Consider the following 20,810-nt stretch of genomic DNA (forward strand, 5'->3'; position numbering starts at 1 on the left):
TATTTAATAACGTATACCTTAATTAGATAAATTGAACCCTAAAACTTGCATTTTTGCAATGTTTATGGGCGTATGTGGTGTTAAAAAGGAATGGATAGTGTTACATGATGATAACGATGATTATACAAAACCAGCTTCAACTCCTTTTGATGTATATAAAATTTTATAGAATTTTTATTATTTTTCTTTTGTTACAAATCTTATTCGTACTTTCAAAATGCCAAATATATAAAAACGAATTTATTTTTTAAGAGGATTGACGATCTCAATAGGCTGACAGATGCTATGCAATTACTTGATAATTCTACCGAAAGTCTTGTCTTGAATGGATTGCATGAAATTGCTGCATATATAAGAAAAAGTTTGAGTTTCATTTTCATAATTTGACTCATTTTTGTTATGCTTTTTAATTTTGATTTTCAGTACGTTCTGATATGGATCATATTGAAAGAATACAGGATGTTATTGATCGAGGAGTGATAATTCAGTTCGAAACTTTGCTTTTACAATCAGAATCACAAGACATTCTTGTATGCATGTTATTAGAAACTCAAACCTAACTTAAAGAATTTTTCTTTTCTCAAGTGGAACACTCTATTTTTACTTCATGAAATTACGTATGGAACTTTGAAGCAAATTGAGTGCTTAAATAGACCAACACTTCTGAAATCAATTTTGCTTTGTTGCTTGGTTTGTTGAATCACATTTTTATTTGTTAATTTAAATTTAATCACAATTTTTTCTCACATTACACAAATCAAATTTCGAAAGGATAATTGCTTCGAAGTGCGTGATCTAGCAATAGCTCTTGCAGGGTTTGCTCTATCGAAAAATTTTCGTCTTTTCTTAACAATTTATTTTATTTAGGAAGTTGTGTGGATGCTCATCATTGATAAGAAAAGTGCTGAACCAAGGCTTATTTCCATTCATCGCAGGGATGCATGTGTTCTGTCTTCTTCATCCACAGCCAGATCCCTTTTCTGATGCAGCCACGCCTTCTCCAGAGCAGGTCAACCGAATGATCAGAATAGTGGAGAACCAGTCGCAGTTGGAGGCGAGCCGGAGAAGCTGGACTTATCTTAATGCTCGCACAGCTGCTAATTTGTATGAGAGAAAATTTTTGCACATTGACGAAAATGAAGAGCTTGCTGGTATCAATGCAGAAGAAGAGTCTGAAGAAGAGTCAGACGAATATGAAGAAGAAATTGAATTTGAGTCGGAGCCAGAATTGGAGGAAGACGGTGATGAATTGGCTGAGAATGAGAAAGATGGGGAGAAAAAGAAGAAAAGTGGAACAAATCAGAAGAAAAAGGAAACTGAGCCAAAAAATAAAACCGAAATGATGAAAAGACAATTACCAAAGTCCGAAATCAAACCGATAAGCAGACCGTTTTCCAACACAGACAAACACAAATCCGAATTCGAGCGCGGATCAGCAGGAGAAGAAGACGACGAGCTCATTTTGGACGAAGGGGGAGGCAGCAAAAAGGGGCAGCGTGTGCTGATGGGGTGGGTGCTGCTGATGCTGCAGTTGAGGCGGATGGATCTGCTGGACGACAGAAAGAGAGAGCTCGAACAGAGGCGGAGTGAAGCGATGAAGATGAACAGGAAACTGCGGAGGGAGACGAGGAAAGCGCGGGAGTTGTACTCGAAGATCCACCGCTCAGTGTCACAGAAGCAGTTCAGACTAGACAGTGAGAGAGACACGATGTGCTACTCATCGAGACAGGACCTGCTGGCTTTGCTGAGTGCAGAGAGGAAGCAGCTGCAGCTGAGCCAGCAGAAGCTGATGGAGCTGAAGAAGGAGTCGAACAAGCTGAACTTGGTGATCAGCGGGGCGACATACAAAGGGACAGGCAGACAGCAGCAGCAGAAGGCGATGCAGCAGCGGCAGAGCATGCGAAGGCAGTCGGCGTTGGAGGCAGCAGCAAAGATTCGCAACGAGGAGGAGCAGCATGCGATGCTCAGAGAACCCGTGCTGCAGACATTCAACGACGTGGCTGAATACACAATGGCGCTGGCTGGCTGCAGCGACCTCAGCTGGCGTATCCCCTCGCACATCGACACGTTCCAGGCAGTTGCTGCCCATCTGAACACACTCAACAATCTGAACGTGACCCTCTCACCTTCCTCTTTCTTTCCTATCAATCGCTACCAGATCTGCCCTGAAGATGTCACTAAGCCAGAGGATCTGCTTGTGATACCTCAGTCTGAACCTTATCCAACGCACGAGGCAAATTATGAGCCAATGTCTGCATTTGAAGTGGAAATGAGTCGTCATTCAGATGCTGAGCTTGGATTGGATGTTGCTTCATCTTCATTATCACAAGTGACTAACTTTGCAAAGATGGCTGCTAATAAGAATGATCATTCAATTAAATTGAATAATGATGGAGAGAAAGGAAAAGAAGGAGAATTAAAAAGAAGAGCCAAGTCTAATTCTGGAGGTGACGCTGGAGGCAAAGGAGAATTTGATCACAAGCGCGATTTTGAGTCCGAGTTGGACAGGGCGATTGAGAAGCAGCTTGAGTGTGAGCTTCAGAGAGAGCTGGAAAGAGAGCTGGCACGGGAACTAGAGAAAGTGGCTGACTTGAAAGCAGAAGAAAGTCTGAAGGGATGCAGCGGAGTGACTGAAATGAAAGAGCTTGGAGGCAAAATAGGAGGAAAGATGGGAATAAAGAGCAGATGGAATATCAGAGAAGAAGAAGAAGAAGAAGAAGAGGAAAGAGAGAAGGAGACTAAAGAGGAAGTGTACGAAACATCCGAAACGAGCTACAAAGATGTGGAAAGGAATGCGGTTGGAGGAGCTTTGCTTGTGTCTTCGCTGAATTCATTTAAACAGGTTGAGCAGCTGAGACACACGAATTGCTCAGCTTTCTTGTATTTTGTGATAAGCGATGCAATTGCCTCTACAAATCAGTACATTTCGAGGAATGCGAAGAAGCTGATGGACAACATGACGTGGAAAAATGGTGTGATATGAAATATAAACTATTGAATATTGAATATTGAAAAAGTTATTTTTTTCAAAACATTTTTAATTAACACTTGTAAAATTTAAATGAAAATTGGATTTCTAAACACATTCATTAAACATTTCTTCTTGACTTTATCGTATTTTTCTTTAAATCACATTCTATAAATATTTGCAGTTCCACATATGATTCCTCATGTCAGTCTTCCTTTCTCACCTGAAAAAGTGACAGATGCTTTCGATTTGCTTCGATTTATCAGCATTCTCTCGTTTGCTATTTGTATTCTAATGATATCATTTGTCTATTTCCTTTAAATTTTTTATTTAAAAAAATGTGATGATTAACTCATTCATAAATAATTATTTTCTCCATCCTTTTCTTTTCTTTTCCTTTTCCTTTCTCATTTTACAACTTCTTCATTTCCCCAGTCGTCCAACAGCCTCTCCCGTTGCCCAGCTGCGTGTTCTGCACTTCATGATGACTGTCACCACCAAAAGTGACATTCACGTTCTTTCTCTGGTCAGCTGCGGGATGATCGATGCTCTTCGCAGCCTTTTCCTCCGCCAGCTCTTTCTTTTAACTGTCAACACCGCAAAAAGCGCAGACACCAGCCGCTCTTATTCCCTCACCCCGTCTCAGTTCTTTGCCTCTGCCTCGTCCTCTTCACCTTTCTCTGCTCTGACTGGCTTCTCTCCCTTCCAGCTCCCCTCACAGATGAACGAGGGCTCTTCCTCAAAGACACTGCTCGACTTGAGACTGGATGTGGTGAAGAATGCGCTGATGGTCGTGGCGAATCTGTGCAGCAAAGGCGCTGGTTATGTTTCTCTGCTGATTGGCACGACGGCTGAGAGGGCAGAGGAAGACGAGGCAAGGAAGCTGGAGATGGCAGCAGAGGAAGGACGGAGAGAAGGAGAAGAGGCAGCTGTGAGGTTGGAAAGGAGAAAAGCAGTGATAGTGCCGAATAACAAGCTGACGCTGAAGCAAAGGATGAATGTGTTGTCTCTGTTGTGCTCTGTGATGGAGCAGCTGCGAAGGGAGTTTCAAAGAGAAGAGGCAGAAAGATACGCAGCAGACTTGGCAAAGATGAGGAAGCAGGATGAAGAGAGGCTGATGCAGGAAGGGCTGGAGATTAAGCAGCTCTATCGCATTCCCGAAGTGCTGGCGACGAGTGACAGTTCAGCCAGCGGTGTCGACTCTTCGCTTGCAAAGGGAGAAGAAGACCCGCTGGCTGCTTTGCGATTTCCAGAGAGGGTTTTGCCTTGTTCGCGTGTTGTTCCGTCGGAGAATGCAGAAGAGAGCTTTCGGAGCTACATGAAAAGATCACCTTTTGAGAAGAAGGAGTCGAAGGACGATTTGAACGAGGAGATGTCGAAGCTGTTGAGGAAGCAGTTGGAGATAAGAATGCAAAAACAGAAGGAAAAAGAGAAAGAGAAAGAGAAAGAGAAAGATAAGCAAAAAGAGAAGGAGAAGGAGAAGGAGAAGGATATGAAGATTGATGAAGAACTAGCGAAGGAGAAAGCAATCAGCATGGAGCAGCTGGAAGAGCTGGAGGAAGAGATGATAGGCGATGAGTGTGTGCCAGCGAGTGTGCGGAATGAAGAGAGAGTGTTTGAAGTGCTGGAAGGAAGGAGAGATTTGACGAATGACCTGATTATGCTGTGGGATGGGTGTGACATGGCAGAGAGGAACTGGATGGAGGCGGAGAAGAGGAGAAGAAGGGTCGTCGGGAGGAAGAAGAAGAACTACTATTTGGAGGAGTATTTTGATCAGGATGAAGAAGGTTTGAAAAAAAAAATGAATATATGTGTATTTTATATGAGAATTGAAGTTATTTATGCAGTTTTTTTATTAAATATGAAAACTATACGTTTTTTCTTATAAACAATATATTCATTAAAATTTTTCAAATATTTTAAATTTCAATATTTTTTATTTTTTTATTTTTTTAACATATTTACATTCTTAATACTTCCTCTCCTTTTAATTTCAGATCTTTCCAGCGATGAATCCAACCAACAAGAAAGACCAGCACATCTTGGTGCAGTGTCAAAGATGCATGTGCCAGACATCACTACCTTGAAGAAGCTGGAATTTGACAGCGACTATTCAGACAAGCATGTTCGAATAGAATCTGACTGTGACACAGACAATGCAATGGCTGATGACTTCTACAGACAGACAGAATACTCTTTGAATGTTGCTGGCGGAGAAATAGGCAATCTGCTGTGGATGAGAAATAGAATCCCGTCTGTTGAGCCTGAAGATGGGCTGAGGTGGTTCGAAAAAGATGATTTGAGCGATGACGAAGAAGATTTCTTGCAGTCCAATGGGATTTTCTTGCCAACCACATTTTTCCAATCATCTGTGCAGACAGCTATACACGATGCACACAAATCATTTCTGACTCTTCGGGTGACTGACAAAGAGCAAGGAATATCTGCCTCTTCCTCTGCTTCTTCTTCTGCACTTCCTCCTCCTCCGCCTCCACCTTCTCTTCCTTCTCCATCATCATCAACATCGTCATCCTCTTCAGTTACCGACACTTCATCCTCTTCATCAGACCCAAGCAATCTTCCCTCTGACTCCGAATATGCGCAATATGCTTCAACCAACACAGCCAATAACTCCAATTCATCCAGCAGCAGTGGCACAAACACAGATGCACTTTCACTGACTGCTCTTTTGAATGCGACCATTTCAACCCCGCCGTCACGGCAGAAGAGAGACAAAGTGCCCAATCTGAGTGCGATGCACACCTCGCATTTTGGCTCAGCCTCGATCGACACGGCGTTTCTGTCAGTTCTGCTGAACATTGTGGAGAAAGGGACAGACGAGCAAATTGACTACTGTGTGCACACCTGCCGAGTGTTGGAGGCTATTTCAGCACAGCTCGAGACGCTGATTGTGGAAGAGAAGAGGATGCGGGACAGAGAGACGAAGATGACAGAGGACAGACGGGCAGAGAGGAGCAGGAAGGAAGAATGTCTGATGCACATGCGGAGGATGAAGGCGAGCGGGGTGCCAGACAATGTGATTGAGGCATACAGACAGAGATTCGAGCAAGTCGAGTTTTATCTGCAGAGATGCTTCCCTTCACCTTTTTCGTATCACTCATATGGCACACTCAACAACCAGCCTGCAACTTATGCTCCTGTTGACCCAGCACTGTTTAAAGACCCAGTGAAAGCAGCAAGATACTTCGATCGATATGCTCCATTTGGAAAGGGCTACTGGTTGCACTCAGCGTTGAATGACGAGGTGATGCCAGGAGAAGACTATCTGTCAGACGAACTGCCATTCCCATCGCCATTTCTGAGCAATGAAGAGGCAAAAGATGAGAAAACATCGAATTCGGAAGGCTCAACAAAGGAGACATCAAAGTCTGCTTCAGATATGCCTGCCTCACCACAATCAGGTGCGACTGTTCCAATACACGGGGTATCTTCAACACTTCCACAGGAATTTGATCAAAGTTTACCTTTCTTAGAAGCACGACCAACACCAGCAGCAACAGCCAACTTGCATTTGTGTCTGCGCATTTTGGATGATCTTGCTGAAAGAAGCAAAAAGGACGTTGCAGGATTTGCAGAGACGAGATACAGAGGAGAATTCCACTCATCACATGCAGCGTCGTATGTGTCACATTATCAGAATGTCACCAGAAAGAGATATCTCAACCTGCTGCTGGGGTTACACTCGAAGAAGAGGAGGTTTGCCAGAGAGGCAGAGAAAGAGGAGAAGGAGCTGGTAGACAGATTAAACAGAAGGAGGCAGAAACAGCAACAGGAGCAAAGCCAAATGATATTCGGAAAACAGAACATGCGAAAAAAAGCTGCATTTACAGTGGATTCTATTCGAAACAAGAACTATCCAGACACTCTAACTCCTGAAGATTACATGGAAATAGCCAGATTCAATAGAATTCAGCACAAACGCTCAATTATCCTGAAAGTGATGAGGAGAGAAAGCTATCAGGCTTTTGTGCTGAATGGCATGTGTCTCTCTGTTCTGTTCCACCTCTACAGATTTGATGCACCAGATACGCTTATAAGAAAAGCCATTCCGAACTTCCAGCTTTCATTAGACACACAACTCACACAGCAGTGGTGGATGAAGAGAGGAGAGTCTTTGGACAATGTGTTTGAGGAGCAGTTTGATGAGGGAAACATGCTGGATTGGATTAGAATTGACAACGAGACAAGTAAAAGTGCAATTGCGTCGTGCAGTTTGAATGAGCAGCAGCTGCACATGGCGTCTGAAAGGAGGATGAAAGAGTTCAATTTGGAGAGAGACAAGGCACTCATCACGGCTACACGAAGGATTTTGGCAAATGAACCAGGTTTGGAACTGTCAGAAGCCTTTCTCAGGGCAAGCATCGAAATCAATGAAACTTTGGGAGGGAAGAATCTGCTTTTGTCGAAGAGAAACTTTGCATTTGATGAGGATATCATTAAAAGAGCATTAAGATCAATACTTTGCGTGATTAATCATCCAAGTTTGTTCATTTACTGCTGATTTTTATTTTTATTATTATTATTTTAAATCAAAAATCCTTTTTGTCAATTTTATTTCCTTTTTAATTAACTTCTATCTTTTTATCACTCTTTCTCCACTTTCCATTCAATTTTTTAATTATTTGACTTTTTATGATTAATTAATCCCTTCTCTTTTTCTTCACTTATTTTGCTAAATAGTCCGCTTCAATGCCTTTTCAGGCACACGCATCTATGAATTTGCGACATCTCTTCTTTTGTGCTCGTCCACAGCCATCCAACTGCTGGCGCTGCGAGTCATGCGACGTGCTTTTGACGGAAGAGACATCGACATCCTTCGAATGAGCATGTCCATCCCCAAAGAAGAGCCCATCCCACACAGCATCCCTCAAACTGCTGACATGAATGGCTTCTTGTCGCGCTTTGTGGCTGGTCTTGCTCCGCCGCGTGTGGAAGAAGAGAAGATCGATCCGCGTGTCAAAAGACTGATCAAACCGCGCAGTCTGTTTGACATCGACCAGGAAGCAGCCATCGGCAAGTCGTGGAGGCTGCAGACATCGGCTTATCCACGTGTGCCTTCGAAGGGACAGAAGGAGATGCTGATGTGTGAGGATGTGATGAGGATGAGGGGAGAGGAATACAAAAAGCAGCAGGCGAAGTTGGAGGCAGTGAGAGCAAACTTCACTCGCAATGCCTCTCGAATATTGGGTTCGTTTATGTCTTGCTTTTATGCATATTACATGATGAATGAGCCAAAAGAAAAAGCACGTGAAGCTGATCAACCAGGAAACAGCATCTACAGAAGTGACTGCGACTCGATCTTTGCCAAAGAAAGGCGCTGTGCTAACAACAGCGATCCATTTGGATGCTCATCTGACAGCATGAGCTGCGACAACGTGGCATTTGATGGAAGCTTCCAGTCGTCTGATGTTGCCTCATTTTTGGAGGAGTTTCCAAATGCAGGCATTCCAATGAATTCAGACAACTTGTTCTTCAGCCCTCCTTCTGCAAATGTAAACAAGCTCATTCCATCTCCTTTCAGACCAACGAGACGCACCCTCCTCATCAAAGCACGACTTGCTCTCAAAACATTGCAGACGTTGGCGAACTTGTGTCTCGACTGCGAAGAGGCAGTGGCTGCTGTGCTGCATGAGGAAGGAGACACACTTAGTGAGAGCAAGAAAGCTAAAGAGGAATTGATAAGACAGCAGCTGATGGAAAAGGAAGATATATCAACACAAAACAAGAAAAATAAACTTAGAAAAAGAAAGAATTATACCGACTTTGACGAGAAAGTTGAATGGGTTACTCCACTTACAGGATGGGGATGGATGGGAATGAAGAAAGTGACATATTTGAAAAATGAACAACTACCTTTAAAGTCATTATCCTCATCCTCATCTTCTTCTTCATCAAAATCTTCTTCTCAGAAGAACGATAACTCTGATACATCTTCTGTGGAGCGAGGGCTGAAATGGATTTGGCCATACTCAACGTACTCCCCACCTTCCATGCACAGCCATGTTGATTCTTCATTCCTTTCTCTTTATTCTCAATTCCCATCTGCTAAAAAGGAGCGTTCATACATCGCAAAGGAGACTGTATCTACCAAACTGGCAAGAAGCAGCAATTTGTGTCTGCTTCAGCAGATCTGTGCACTGACTCTGCTTTATTCACACAGCAAATCTCGAATTGAGAGGTTGAGAGACATCGAAGTGAGAGAAAGAGAAGAAGAAGAATACAAAAGCCAAAAAGTGCGCAGAGAGTTTCAGAGATGCGACATTCTGAGAAGATCGAAGGAGATATCTTCTGAGCATGCGAAACAAAAGCAAAGAAAGAGAAGGCTGAGGAAGCAGCAGAGGAAACAGATAGCACAGAGATATAGGATGGAGATTGAGGACATTCTGAGCAGAATAGAAAATGGAAGAATTGAAATAAAATCAAAAGCAAACGCAACAACAATCAGGAACATCATATCAACTCATCTCGAAGAGCTTGAGCTTTCGTCTTCAGATTCGGTAAGTGAGAGCGATTCTTATTCTGATGAAGAAGATGATGGCACACTTGATTCTGCTGCCAGATGCTCATCCAATGAACGTGGTGCAATCTTTCCGTCATCATCATCTTCTTCTTTTAGACAGTCTCATTTGACTGATTCACACATTGGAACTAACAGTGAAAATTGCTCAATATCATCACAAGAAACATATTCTGATATGGGATCAAGCTTTTTGGATGATTTTGATGGTACATTTGATTTTGACAACACAGAAAGCGATCAATTTGACGAAACGAAAGAAGAAGATTCACTTTTGGGGTATGTGAAAATAGGAACATCTGTACGAGATGGAAACCCTGACAGCCGGAGAATGCTCCAATGGAAGCAGAACGAGAGGAAGCAATGGTACAACCGCTGGGCAGGCAGATGCGATGCCAAGACACTTGAAGCAGAGCAGCAGGAAGAGGACGACATGTTTGAGGGCATTTCATATGCAGCGCTGATGGTGCTGCTGCGCTTGGCAGAGCCTGAAAACTTGATGAGCTACGATCAACTCCGCACGGCTATTGAAAATGTGGACAGCAATCTGTTGATGTTGCGAGTGAAGATGCTAAAAGGCCCGAAAAAGGAAGAGAACGAAGAACGCCGTGGCAAATTTGGCTGGCTGGCGCTTCTTCCTCAGCTAGAGCCTTTCTATCACACACAACAGGTTACTCAGTCAAGAGTCGAGGCAGCTGAAATTCTTGTATCAAATGGTGTTGTTTACACATTGTGTGCTTGTTTGAATCGATCTTGTTCGTTGAATGGTCACAATAGCAGGTGGATGGCTCTGATTGCAGCTTCTGCACTTGGGTGGATCATTCATGCACTCGATGCTGCTGGCAAAGAGCAGAACAGGACAAGGAGTGCAAGCAGCAGTTGGCTGGCAAATGAAAAGAAAAAGAACCAAAAAGAAATCGATATCGAGCAGCTGTTGGCAGAAACGTCTGTTGTTAAGAGACTGCTGACAAAAGAGGATGTATTGGCTTTGATGGAGGAAGAAGGGGCATTTAATTCGCTTGCGCTTGAACTTGCACTTCTTCGCTTTTCTCCATTTTTCCCCGAGCCAATAACTTCTGCAACATCAACAACTTCTCAAAAGGATGCAACTGAAAAGGTATTTAATTCAAACGAGAGAAGAGATAACACATGCATTATTCCTTGTACAATTAATTCTGAAGAATCACATTCAACAAGCAATAGCCGAGTTGGTATGCTAAAAACATTGAGCTTGCACCTCATTGACATCAGGGAGAGTTTTATGAAAATGATAGTTGAAGAAATAAAGCACAAAAAATCTTCAAAGCATTCGAAACGGACGAATTTGGATACAAATGAAAAAAATAAACAAAATGGAAATTATGTTGAAAATTGTTCTGAGGAAGTTACTGAGGCACATAGAGCTGCTGAAAGATTAACGTGGCAGATTCGTGATTTGCTAAATGCTCAATATTTACGCCCCGCAGAATCAAAGAAAGCTGCGGATGAGATTTCAAGTGAATTGAATGCTCTGTCTTCCATTGCGCCTTTCCCACCTGCTCCAAAACTTGATTCTGCAGAGATTGAACCAGCTTTTCTACCTGAATTCAGACAAGAATGTCATTTGCTTTCAAAGAGATGCTACTGTCATAAATACACGCATTTAATGTTTTATCCAAAATGATACTTTTTTTTAAAATTTCACTTGATAAATTATCTTTTCTTTATAATTTATTTTTTCCGTATTTTTCACAAATGTTAAAAGATGAAGATTTGACGTCAAATAGAACATATGTACCACGTAACACAATTCAAAATAGCAAAATTGTTATCAATTCAATCCAATTCTTTTCTCTTTTTTTGATGATGATGAAACAAGAGCGAACAAAATGAAAGAAATTTGCATGCATTTTGAAACATTATTTCTTTATGAATATTAATAAATGATTTTTGAATAATTCATATTTTTTATTTGTTCACATTATTTTTATATTGCACCAACATTTTTCGAAATAATAAATAAATAAATAAAATTTAAAAATTATCAAAAAAAAAAAAAAAAAAAAGTAAAAAAAAAAAAAAAAAAAAAAAAAAGGCCTAACTGTAATAGACAACTCTTTTCACAAAAGTCTCTGTTTGCTTGCGAACAAAGGAAATAATCACTTGTTATCATAGAAAAATAAAATGTGTATCTTATTTTCTTTTCTTCTATATACGAGAGATCATCACTTAAGTGTTAGTCACACAACAGACCTGAAATGAAAAAATTAGGACGAATTTTCAATGGTGATGAAAAATAGCTAAAAAAGGAAAAAAAAGAAACATGATATTGTTGTGTCACTCATTTCATATCGCGCCTGAAGATGAAGGAAAATGGATCATTAACGGTATTTGTTTATTACAAGGGTGGAGGTGTATTGAGGCGGGAAGAAGAGAAGGAAGTGAGAGAACACTCTGCTGTTGTGAAACATTTTTCATCAGAATTATGTGATCCTGAAGATGCTTCTTAATTGTTTTCATTATAAAAGCGAATTTTTATAGCAAATTTAAGTCGTTCAGAAAATTATTGAATGATATGAAAGATTTGTCGGTTATTGTTTGAAAAAAAAAAACTTAATCAAAACTAAATAATGTTTGTTTTCATATATGACAGGAAATTATATTTAAAAAAAATGTGATCCAGAAAAAAAGGTTAATTTGCGAATGATAAAAGCATTAATACAAAAAAAGAAACAATGCACAAACAAAACAAAATGACAAAAATTGCAAATAGCTCCATTCAAAAAAAAAAAAAAAAAAAAAAAAAAAAAAAAAAAAAAAAAAAAAAATTAAAAAAAAATTAAAAACAAACCATTTGCAATCAAAACGGCTGGTCGGACACAAACATGGAAGGCCACTTATTCTTTCTCCTGCTTGCTTTGGAAAGCTAAAAAAAAAAACAAAATGCAAGCAAATTCTAAGAGCCAGAAATCGAACCAATTAAATTGGTGTGAATTGCAGCAAATTCACCGCTCATCGACTATTACGCTTTATAAATAGAAAATATACAAAGAGAAAAATCAAACCTTTCCTATCAAAGAATGCTTGTGAGAAGAGAAACGAATTTGCTGAAAACATTTTTGGGATGATGAATTCTGTGAACTTTCAATCTTCGCTGAGGAAAAAAATTCAATTTAATTGGACCAGATAAATCAAGAATGGAATGGATTGAAGAAGATAATGAAGAAAATTCAGATCATCAAAGTCAGAATAAACATGAAAAAATAAGTATATGAACCGCAGTTGGTTATTATTTCATTTCTCCTATCATTTTTGTCAGTGAAACAATGAATTATGAGGAATATTTTAGTATTTTGAAGTTTTCATTTATTCCTTTAACATGCAAGCTGTACAAAAATAATTGGAGATTCATCCATGTATAATCACTAATTCATCGATCTTTAAAGGTGCAAAATATTATTTAAAATTCTTCAATAACCAGCGTTGAATTGTCCCCTCATCCTCCAGATTTTTATATCATCGAAAATGAATAAAGTATTTTTTCAAGGAAAATTTTCAAAAATGGAAAACCTAAGAAAGATGCGAATAAGCTGAAACAATCAATTTTGGCTGCCTGGAATGAAATACAAATGGATAGAATTAATAAACTTGTTCATTCGACGTACAAACGCCTTTCAAATAGTTATTTTGTATGCAGGAGGATCAATCAACTATATATATATTTTGATTAAGATTTTGGGATTAATTGTAGAAAATTTTCTTTTTTAGAAAAAAAAAATCACATGTTTTCAACAAATAATTTTTAACATAAACATGAAAATTGTTCTTTTTTATTGTGTTTGAAAATAGAAAATAAATTTATCTTTATTGCACAAAATTTACATGTTTGAAAATATCAATAATTGCATATTATTATTCTCTTGCAAAATTGTTGGTTCATATTTTCAAATTGAAAAAGTGGATCATTTATTTTTGATTATCAGTATGATTTGATCAACATCTCATTTGTCATCCCTCAACAATTGTTCGAGCTGCTCTCATTTGGCTTGAACTCTGGTTTAAATTGTAATCTCAATTGTTTTCTTCTGGACAACTTCTCTTTCATCCTCTTCGTTACTGTGCTCCTCTGGTTCCTCCACGAGGCTTGGTAATGATGATTCTTCTTCTTCATTGCAGATCGTTTGGTTTCTGTTGTCATGTTGTCGATCTTTTTTTCCCTTACTGATCATGCTTCTTTTTCTGCTCTCGATGTTGTCTGACTTTGAGTTCAGACTGTAGTCCTCCTCGTTTTGCTCTTCCTCAACTGACGAAGAGCCTTCCATATCTTCTGAACTTTATTCGTCATCTTAAGCAATTTTTGGTTTGCGAAAAGTTTGGAGATTTAAAAGTGATGACTGAGTCTGGGCGGAAGTTGTAGAAATAGACGTTTGATCTGCAATCACTTTCGCACAGGAGGTGGCAACATCTGTTCGAAAATAGTGATAAGTTATAGAATCACTTCGTGGTTATAGACGAGCAAACTTTTCCACTTGGAATATTGGAAGTCCTGTTATTGTCAATGCGGATATTGAAGCAAACTTTTTCGAGTGAGTACCTGAAACAATTCGGTAAACCTGTCTTGTGAAGGAGATTTGCTACAGGCTTTTTCAGTGCTCTTGCGGAAAGTGGCATTTTTCTGCAATCGTTTATAAACAAGTGATCGGTGTTGTTTTGAAGTTTGCTTATTCTGGACCACAATTCACTTTCTGCTGAGGCAGGACATCTTGAAGGAGTATCTGCGAGAAAGGGAATTATAATGCCTGTTCTTTTGTGTCCAGTTTTCAGCGAAAAGTCCAATGTAATAGAATCTTCCCTCACCGCAGAATGCGTCAGACAAATCCGCTTGAGCTCGGTGAAACGGCAAGAAGAGAATGGCGTGCAAAGACAAATTGTTTTCTTCGTGAGAGAGGGAAAAGATAAGCTCCCGTTCTTGCCTAACCCTGTTAAATAATCAAGAATATTTACGTGGTTCGATATTTCAGGCTTGTTTTTCTTCTTCATCCTTTCAAATCAATTAATTGATTGGAGGAGAAGCTTCATTAGTGGGTTATCTCCCAAACTTTTCTCGAATAATAGCTGAGAAAAAAAAATGGCAGATCGTATTTAGCAAAGTGATGGCTCCTTCAACCCCTTGTGGAAAAGCTAAAGAAATACATCTGCACATCGAACGACCCAATTAAACCAATCTCCAACAGTTTGACCATCACCGCAGTTTTCCCACCAGTCTCCAAAATAAGCATGGCTAAGTTAATGCCCATGCCATGTCGAAGGCGAAATACTGAATTTACTCAAATCACATATTTCCATTCGATATCACTTTGTTTGCAAAACTCCTTTGAACCAGTGTTCTCCATTGATCGCTAAGGATCTGTCAAGATCGCACGAAGATTCTCTGGTTGCAGGGAAGCATCCATCCTCTTCATCCATGTTCCCGGTATAAGCAGGTCACTCTGTCTCTTCCACGTCCATTCTATATGGGTCGTTCTTTTCAACAGAGGCTCCCATATTTGTACCTTCCAATCGGGAAGAAGGAGAAAAACTCGAGCTTATTCGAGAATCGTTTTCCTGATTGTCGGAAGAATAAGAGGAATTGAAGGACGAGCAAGAACTGTCTCTCCTCGTCAAAACTGCTGCAGACCGTCTTCGTTAATCGGGATTCATCGCTCGCACCATCGATAAGCTTCCCTGTTGCACGGTGTAGAAAACGCGTCCAGCATGATTTTTGCTTGCATTTTCTTTATTATTCCTTGAAAGACTTTATGTTTTATTTGATAATCTCCTCCACTTTCTGATCTTAAAAGAAAGTTGGTCATACCGTTTTGCTCGCCCAGAATGTTTTGAGCTTTCACTTGAACTTTCATCGCTTTTTGTAAGTCTCCATATCTTCGTAAGCAGCCTTCAAAGGTTTGTTCCCGTGTGCCATCTGTTTATGTTGAAAACCGATGGTGAGTTGTTCGATCTTAACAGAAGTGTGTTGATGTGGTTGGATGAAAGTATTGGAGTGAAATAGATTAACGATTGAAGAATCGCCCACATTTCTCGATAATTGGAGCTTTGGTTACGTTGCCAACGTGGGAGCGAACAATGGAAGTCGTTATCTTTGTTTCTAATTCTTTAATAGGCTCCAACTGCTTTTCTTGATGCGTCCGTTGGGAGGATTGCTTCTGGAAGGAACAGAGAACAAAGCTGTCAGGGAATATTGGACTTCAATTTCAATATCCATTTGGTCTAACTTGGGAGGATAGAATGGTTGATCTTCATCTTCCCTTTCCATCATGCCCTCGAAACCATCGCGTTCAGAGTGAGATAAAGAGTTGAAAGAAAAAGAGAAGCTTCCCTAAACATGAACCTTGTGGCGTTCAGTTTTCCAATGAAAGCTGCCAGGTCTCTCACTCTCACTTCTTGTGTTCTGAGGGACATTCTCCTCCATTTTTTTCATTCCTTTGTTAGATAATTCATTCTTTTCCTATCTCACGCTATATGAAAATGGTGTGTGTATCAATCGAATCACAAACAGGTGAAGCATTCCAATTAAAGCGTTAGCACTTTGATTTAAAAGAAAACGTTCTCTCACTTTCTTCTCTTCTATAAACGAGAGATAGTCACTTAAGTGTTCGTTACGATCACTGATCTTATAATGATGATTCAAAACAGTCCTCTTGGAATAGGACTTGCGACCGAACCGAGCGCAGCGGAGCTGCCAGGTAGTTAACAATAGGGTTTGTGATGTTTTCCGGACACTTTTTCGTCTCCTAACCTTCTTCTTTCTCAACCTTGCAACCTTCATCTTCTATTTCTTTTGACGAAGAAAAATAAGATGATGATACACTTTTTGTCGACTCATTTTTAGAAATATATGTTAAACCATAGAAATTATCTTTGAAAGATCTGCTTATACCGGAGCTAGTGATAAACGATTGAATATCCTTCTTTAAAACAGAGGATTAATCACCATTCTTATCCAGCACACCTCCACATTTTGTGAGGATTGCAAATCCTTTCAAAGATTCATTCGACCAAGCAGGCGAAAGATGCGAAACGTTTTATTCCATGTTATGAAATTGCTATTATTTGCTCATTCAAAGACTTAAAAGGATGATGCAGCTCATGAACCAATAGCAAAAGCATGTTTTCTTCTCTTCCAATCCCTGAAGGAGGCTGGAAACGCTCGTATTTAAGCGAGATTGGGTTTTTCCGAGGCAGAGAAAATTTCGGAATTATCTGCATCAACAGTTTTGACCGAAAGACAAAGGGATCAACTCGAAGAATCAAGAAAAACAATGAAGACAACATCCAAAAGATGGATACATATATCTTTAAATACTATTGTCTTTGGCAAGAGATATTATGGGAAAGACAGAACCAGTCTGAGAGATCAGCATTCACAGTTTTTTCGTTCTGGCCCCCTGTCGTATGTGTGGAGAAGATCAGCAGGCACGTAAAACAGAAGCCCTTCGCAGCAACAATCCAGGGGAGCGAGAACAAATTTAGAAATTTGCATTCAACGGCAGGAGGAAGAACGGCATATTTTGTTAAAGCTAAGAAGGATAGATGGAGAAAAGTTGGCAAAAGGATGTGTTATTCCGATTTGGAAAAACAGAAAAGCTAGGGAGAAAATATAAAACTCAAAAATGGAAACTTGCAGCCCCAATCAATCACGGGAAGCAACATATGTGATGAAAAAGCTGATCCTGGATTAACTCGAAACGAACATAATACAAAAAAATACCGAAAAGAAAGGTGAAACATTTGAACCCATTGTTTGTGATAAATAAAAAACAAGGAGGATGGAGACAAATTATCGACTGCAGAGTGTTGAACAATGCAACACAGTTTTTTATTTCAAATGGGAGGATTATAGGTCAGGAGAACGAACAATAGCAAGAGGAGATTTTGCGACAACCATCGATCGAAGTCAGGCCAATTGCTTAATGAAAGTGGACGACAATTTCAAGCCGTTTCTTGCATTTGAATTCAACAAGAATTACTTCTGTTTCAACGGAATGCCATTTGGATACAAAGATTCACCGAGAATCATTACAAAAATCATGAGAAAAGTGACACAATTCATTCAATTGCAAAGGAGCTTAAGAAAAATCGCGAACCAAGACGATATCATTCTTTTTTTGCTATGACCAAAAGAAATAAAATTGGGTAACTCATAAAGTCGTTTCTCTTTTCGAAAGCCTTTGTCTTCTATTAAACAGAGAAAAGAGTCATTTGATTCAATCGAAAACTTTCACCTGTTTGTGATTCGATTGATACACACACCATTTTCATATAGCGTGAGATAGGAAAAGAATGAATTATCTAACAAAGGAATGAAAAAAATGGAGGAGAATGTCCCTCAGAACACAAGAAGTGAGAGTGAGAGACCTGGCAGCTTTCATTGGAAAACTGAACGCCACAAGGTTCATGTTTAGGGAAGCTTCTCTTTTTCTTTCAACTCTTTATCTCACTCTGAACGCGATGGTTTCGAGGGCATGATGGAAAGGGAAGATGAAGATCAACCATTCTATCCTCCCAAGTTAGACCAAATGGATATTGAAATTGAAGTCCAATATTCCCTGACAGCTTTGTTCTCTGTTCCTTCCAGAAGCAATCCTCCCAACGGACGCATCAAGAAAAGCAGTTGGAGCCTATTAAAGAATTAGAAACAAAGATAACGACTTCCATTGTTCGCTCCCACGTTGGCAACGTAACCAAAGCTCCAATTATCGAGAAATGTGGGCGATTCTTCAATCGTTAATCTATTTCACTCCAATACTTTCATCCAACCACATCAACACACTTCTGTTAAGATCGAACAACTCACCATCGGTTTTCAACATAAACAGATGGCACACGGGAACAAACCTTTGAAGGCTGCTTACGAAGATATGGAGACTTACAAAAAGCGATGAAAGTTCAAGTGAAAGCTCAAAACATTCTGGGCGAGCAAAACGGTATGACCAACTTTCTTTTAAGATCAGAAAGTGGAGGAGATTATCAAATAAAACATAAAGTCTTTCAAGGAATAATAAAGAAAATGCAAGCAAAAATCATGCTGGACGCGTTTTCTACACCGTGCAACAGGGAAGCTTATCGATGGTGCGAGCGATGAATCCCGATTAACGAAGACGGTCTGCAGCAGTTTTGACGAGGAGAGACAGTTCTTGCTCGTCCTTCAATTCCTCTTATTCTTCCGACAATCAGGAAAACGATTCTCGAATAAGCTCGAGTTTTTCTCCTTCTTCCCGATTGGAAGGTACAAATATGGGAGCCTCTGTTGAAAAGAACGACCCATATAGAATGGACGTGGAAGAGACAGAGTGACCTGCTTATACCGGGAACATGGATGAAGAGGATGGATGCTTCCCTGCAACCAGAGAATCTTCGTGCGATCTTGACAGATCCTCAGTATCAAACGGAGATATTTGATTCAAAGCCATCCTCCAGGCAAAGAATTTTCCATCGATATGGTCAATTTGAACGAATCCAGCTTTTCACCATCAACATGGAATAGATATTTACGAAGTTATACTCGTTTCGGAGAAGAGTGGGCTGTGTGCAACTATGGTCCACCTCCAAGTGATTGGTTTGACTGGGTTATAAAATGTGCGGATATCTTTCTTAGACTTCACGACAAGGGACAAAAATGGTATTCGCAATGAAAAACACGATCAGCAATTTCTCTTGTGTCTCAACTGTTGTTTGAAAAGCAGAAAGCAGATTGTCCATCAATGAAGATTCTTTTCCGATCTTTCCAAAGACTCAAAAACAGAAAAAAGAAGAAATTTGCCTCCTATTTGGAATTGAAGAGTTCTTTTGGATTATATAGCAACCTTAGGAAAGAACAAAGACCTGGATAATGACACACTCATGAAAAAAACAATCTGCCAATTCATTTTATTTTCAACCTGCCGTTTCACTGAACTAGAGCTAATAAGTCTCACACATTCCACAAAAAAAAGAGGACTCAATAGCACTTGACAACTTGTTGAAGAGTGGAACAAAAAGAACGAACATCTTCATCCTTAACCTGAGAGAAACACCACTGATTTGCACTGCATCGGATGTGAATGAATTGTGGTTAAGAGTTGAAAAGATACAGATTAATACTGATCATTTTTTTCAGGAAAAAATTACAAAAAAGCCACTGTTTTCAAGAGACCTGAGAAAACTTGCATCTGAAATCATTCACAAATCAGGTATTCCAGATTGTCTCGGAACTTATTCACTAAAGCACGGTTCAATATCTGCCATAACGATGTCTGGAATGCACATAGCACAAGTTGACAAGTTCGCAAGGCTGTCTTCGTTAAGCGATACGATAACGAACTACTATTTTCAATCAGATGTTTCTTCCTCTTGTACAAGAGCTATAGTACAGTCTAAACCGGATATAATCACATCTGTTTTTGCACAACTTTTTGTGACTATATCCGATTGTGATTACACACGATGATGCTTTACACAGAAAAAAATAAAAATTAATTAATTAATTATCTAATTTAGGGTCGAATTTTTTATTTTTCGAAATACTACACAAATACACTTTTTTCACTTGCTTGATCAATTTTGATCATGAATACACATTATTATGACTTATTTGAGCACATTTTTGAAAAAGCGAAATTTCGAAATTTTAAATCCAAAAATCGATTTTTCATAGAAAAAATTATCCATAATAATAAAAAATTATGATTATATATTTTCAGCCCTGTGATTGTATGCGATGAAAAATGAACGAAAAACAAGCAAAAAATGTCGGTACATCGAAAAATGTGACAATAAACGATGTTGATTATATTCAATGTGATTATTTCCGGTTTTGACTGTAGTTCAATCAACCAAAAGCAATGTTCAAAGAGAAATTCAAAGTGACTCAGCTGATCCACATTTAGTGAACTTGAGAAGCTCAAAAGAAAATTATGCAAGCAGAAATGATATTGAAGATTCAACCATAGCTGAGAACGAACAGCAGGAAGTGGATAGAAGAGGAGATTCAGGATCTTCACACATGACAAAGTGCGCATGAATGTTGAAGATGAAAAGGAAAAACAGCAGATTTTGCAAGAAACCAGGAAAAAGCTGTATGTTATTCAACAACTGATTGTCTTAAGCTAAGTTGAATTGATGAACCAGAAGACAACAATATCGTAGAAGCAAAAGAGATGAATCTGAGTGAAAGAAAAATTTAAAAGAAGTCATCCAAGAAAAAAATCCTTTTTTCATAATCAAAACATGGTTCCAAACCAAGCAACAATTATCCCTCTGTGACATGACTAAAGAAAATACAAACAA

At 39.4% G+C, this 20,810-nt stretch overlaps 2 protein-coding genes across 2 annotated transcripts; one reads left to right on the plus strand and one right to left on the minus strand.

Moving 5' to 3' along the window:
• Positions 1-58: 58 nt before the first annotated feature.
• Positions 59-11,518, plus strand: MONOS_2760 (uncharacterized protein; the record flags this gene model as incomplete). Its single annotated transcript, XM_067872707.1, has 10 exons — positions 59-151; positions 253-361; positions 424-530; positions 586-690; positions 772-815; positions 868-2,972; positions 3,153-3,243; positions 3,404-4,755; positions 4,966-7,470; positions 7,670-11,518. 10 exons carry the CDS (start codon positions 59-61, stop codon positions 11,167-11,169), a joined length of 10,011 nt encoding a protein of 3,336 aa, XP_067730496.1. The 3' UTR covers positions 11,170-11,518.
• A 2,025-nt stretch (positions 11,519-13,543) lies between these two features.
• On the minus strand, positions 13,544-13,807 carry MONOS_2759 (uncharacterized protein; the record flags this gene model as incomplete). The annotated part of the gene is made up of 1 exon (XM_067872705.1): positions 13,544-13,807. The coding sequence occupies one exon, from the start codon at positions 13,805-13,807 to the stop codon at positions 13,544-13,546; it is 264 nt and encodes an 87-aa protein (XP_067730497.1).
• Positions 13,808-20,810: the final 7,003 nt, after the last annotated feature.

The sequence above is a fragment of the Monocercomonoides exilis genome (genome assembly GCF_001643675.1).
Source record: "Monocercomonoides exilis strain PA203 chromosome Unknown scaffold14-1859848, whole genome shotgun sequence".
Taxonomy (NCBI): domain Eukaryota; phylum Preaxostyla; order Oxymonadida; family Polymastigidae; genus Monocercomonoides; species Monocercomonoides exilis.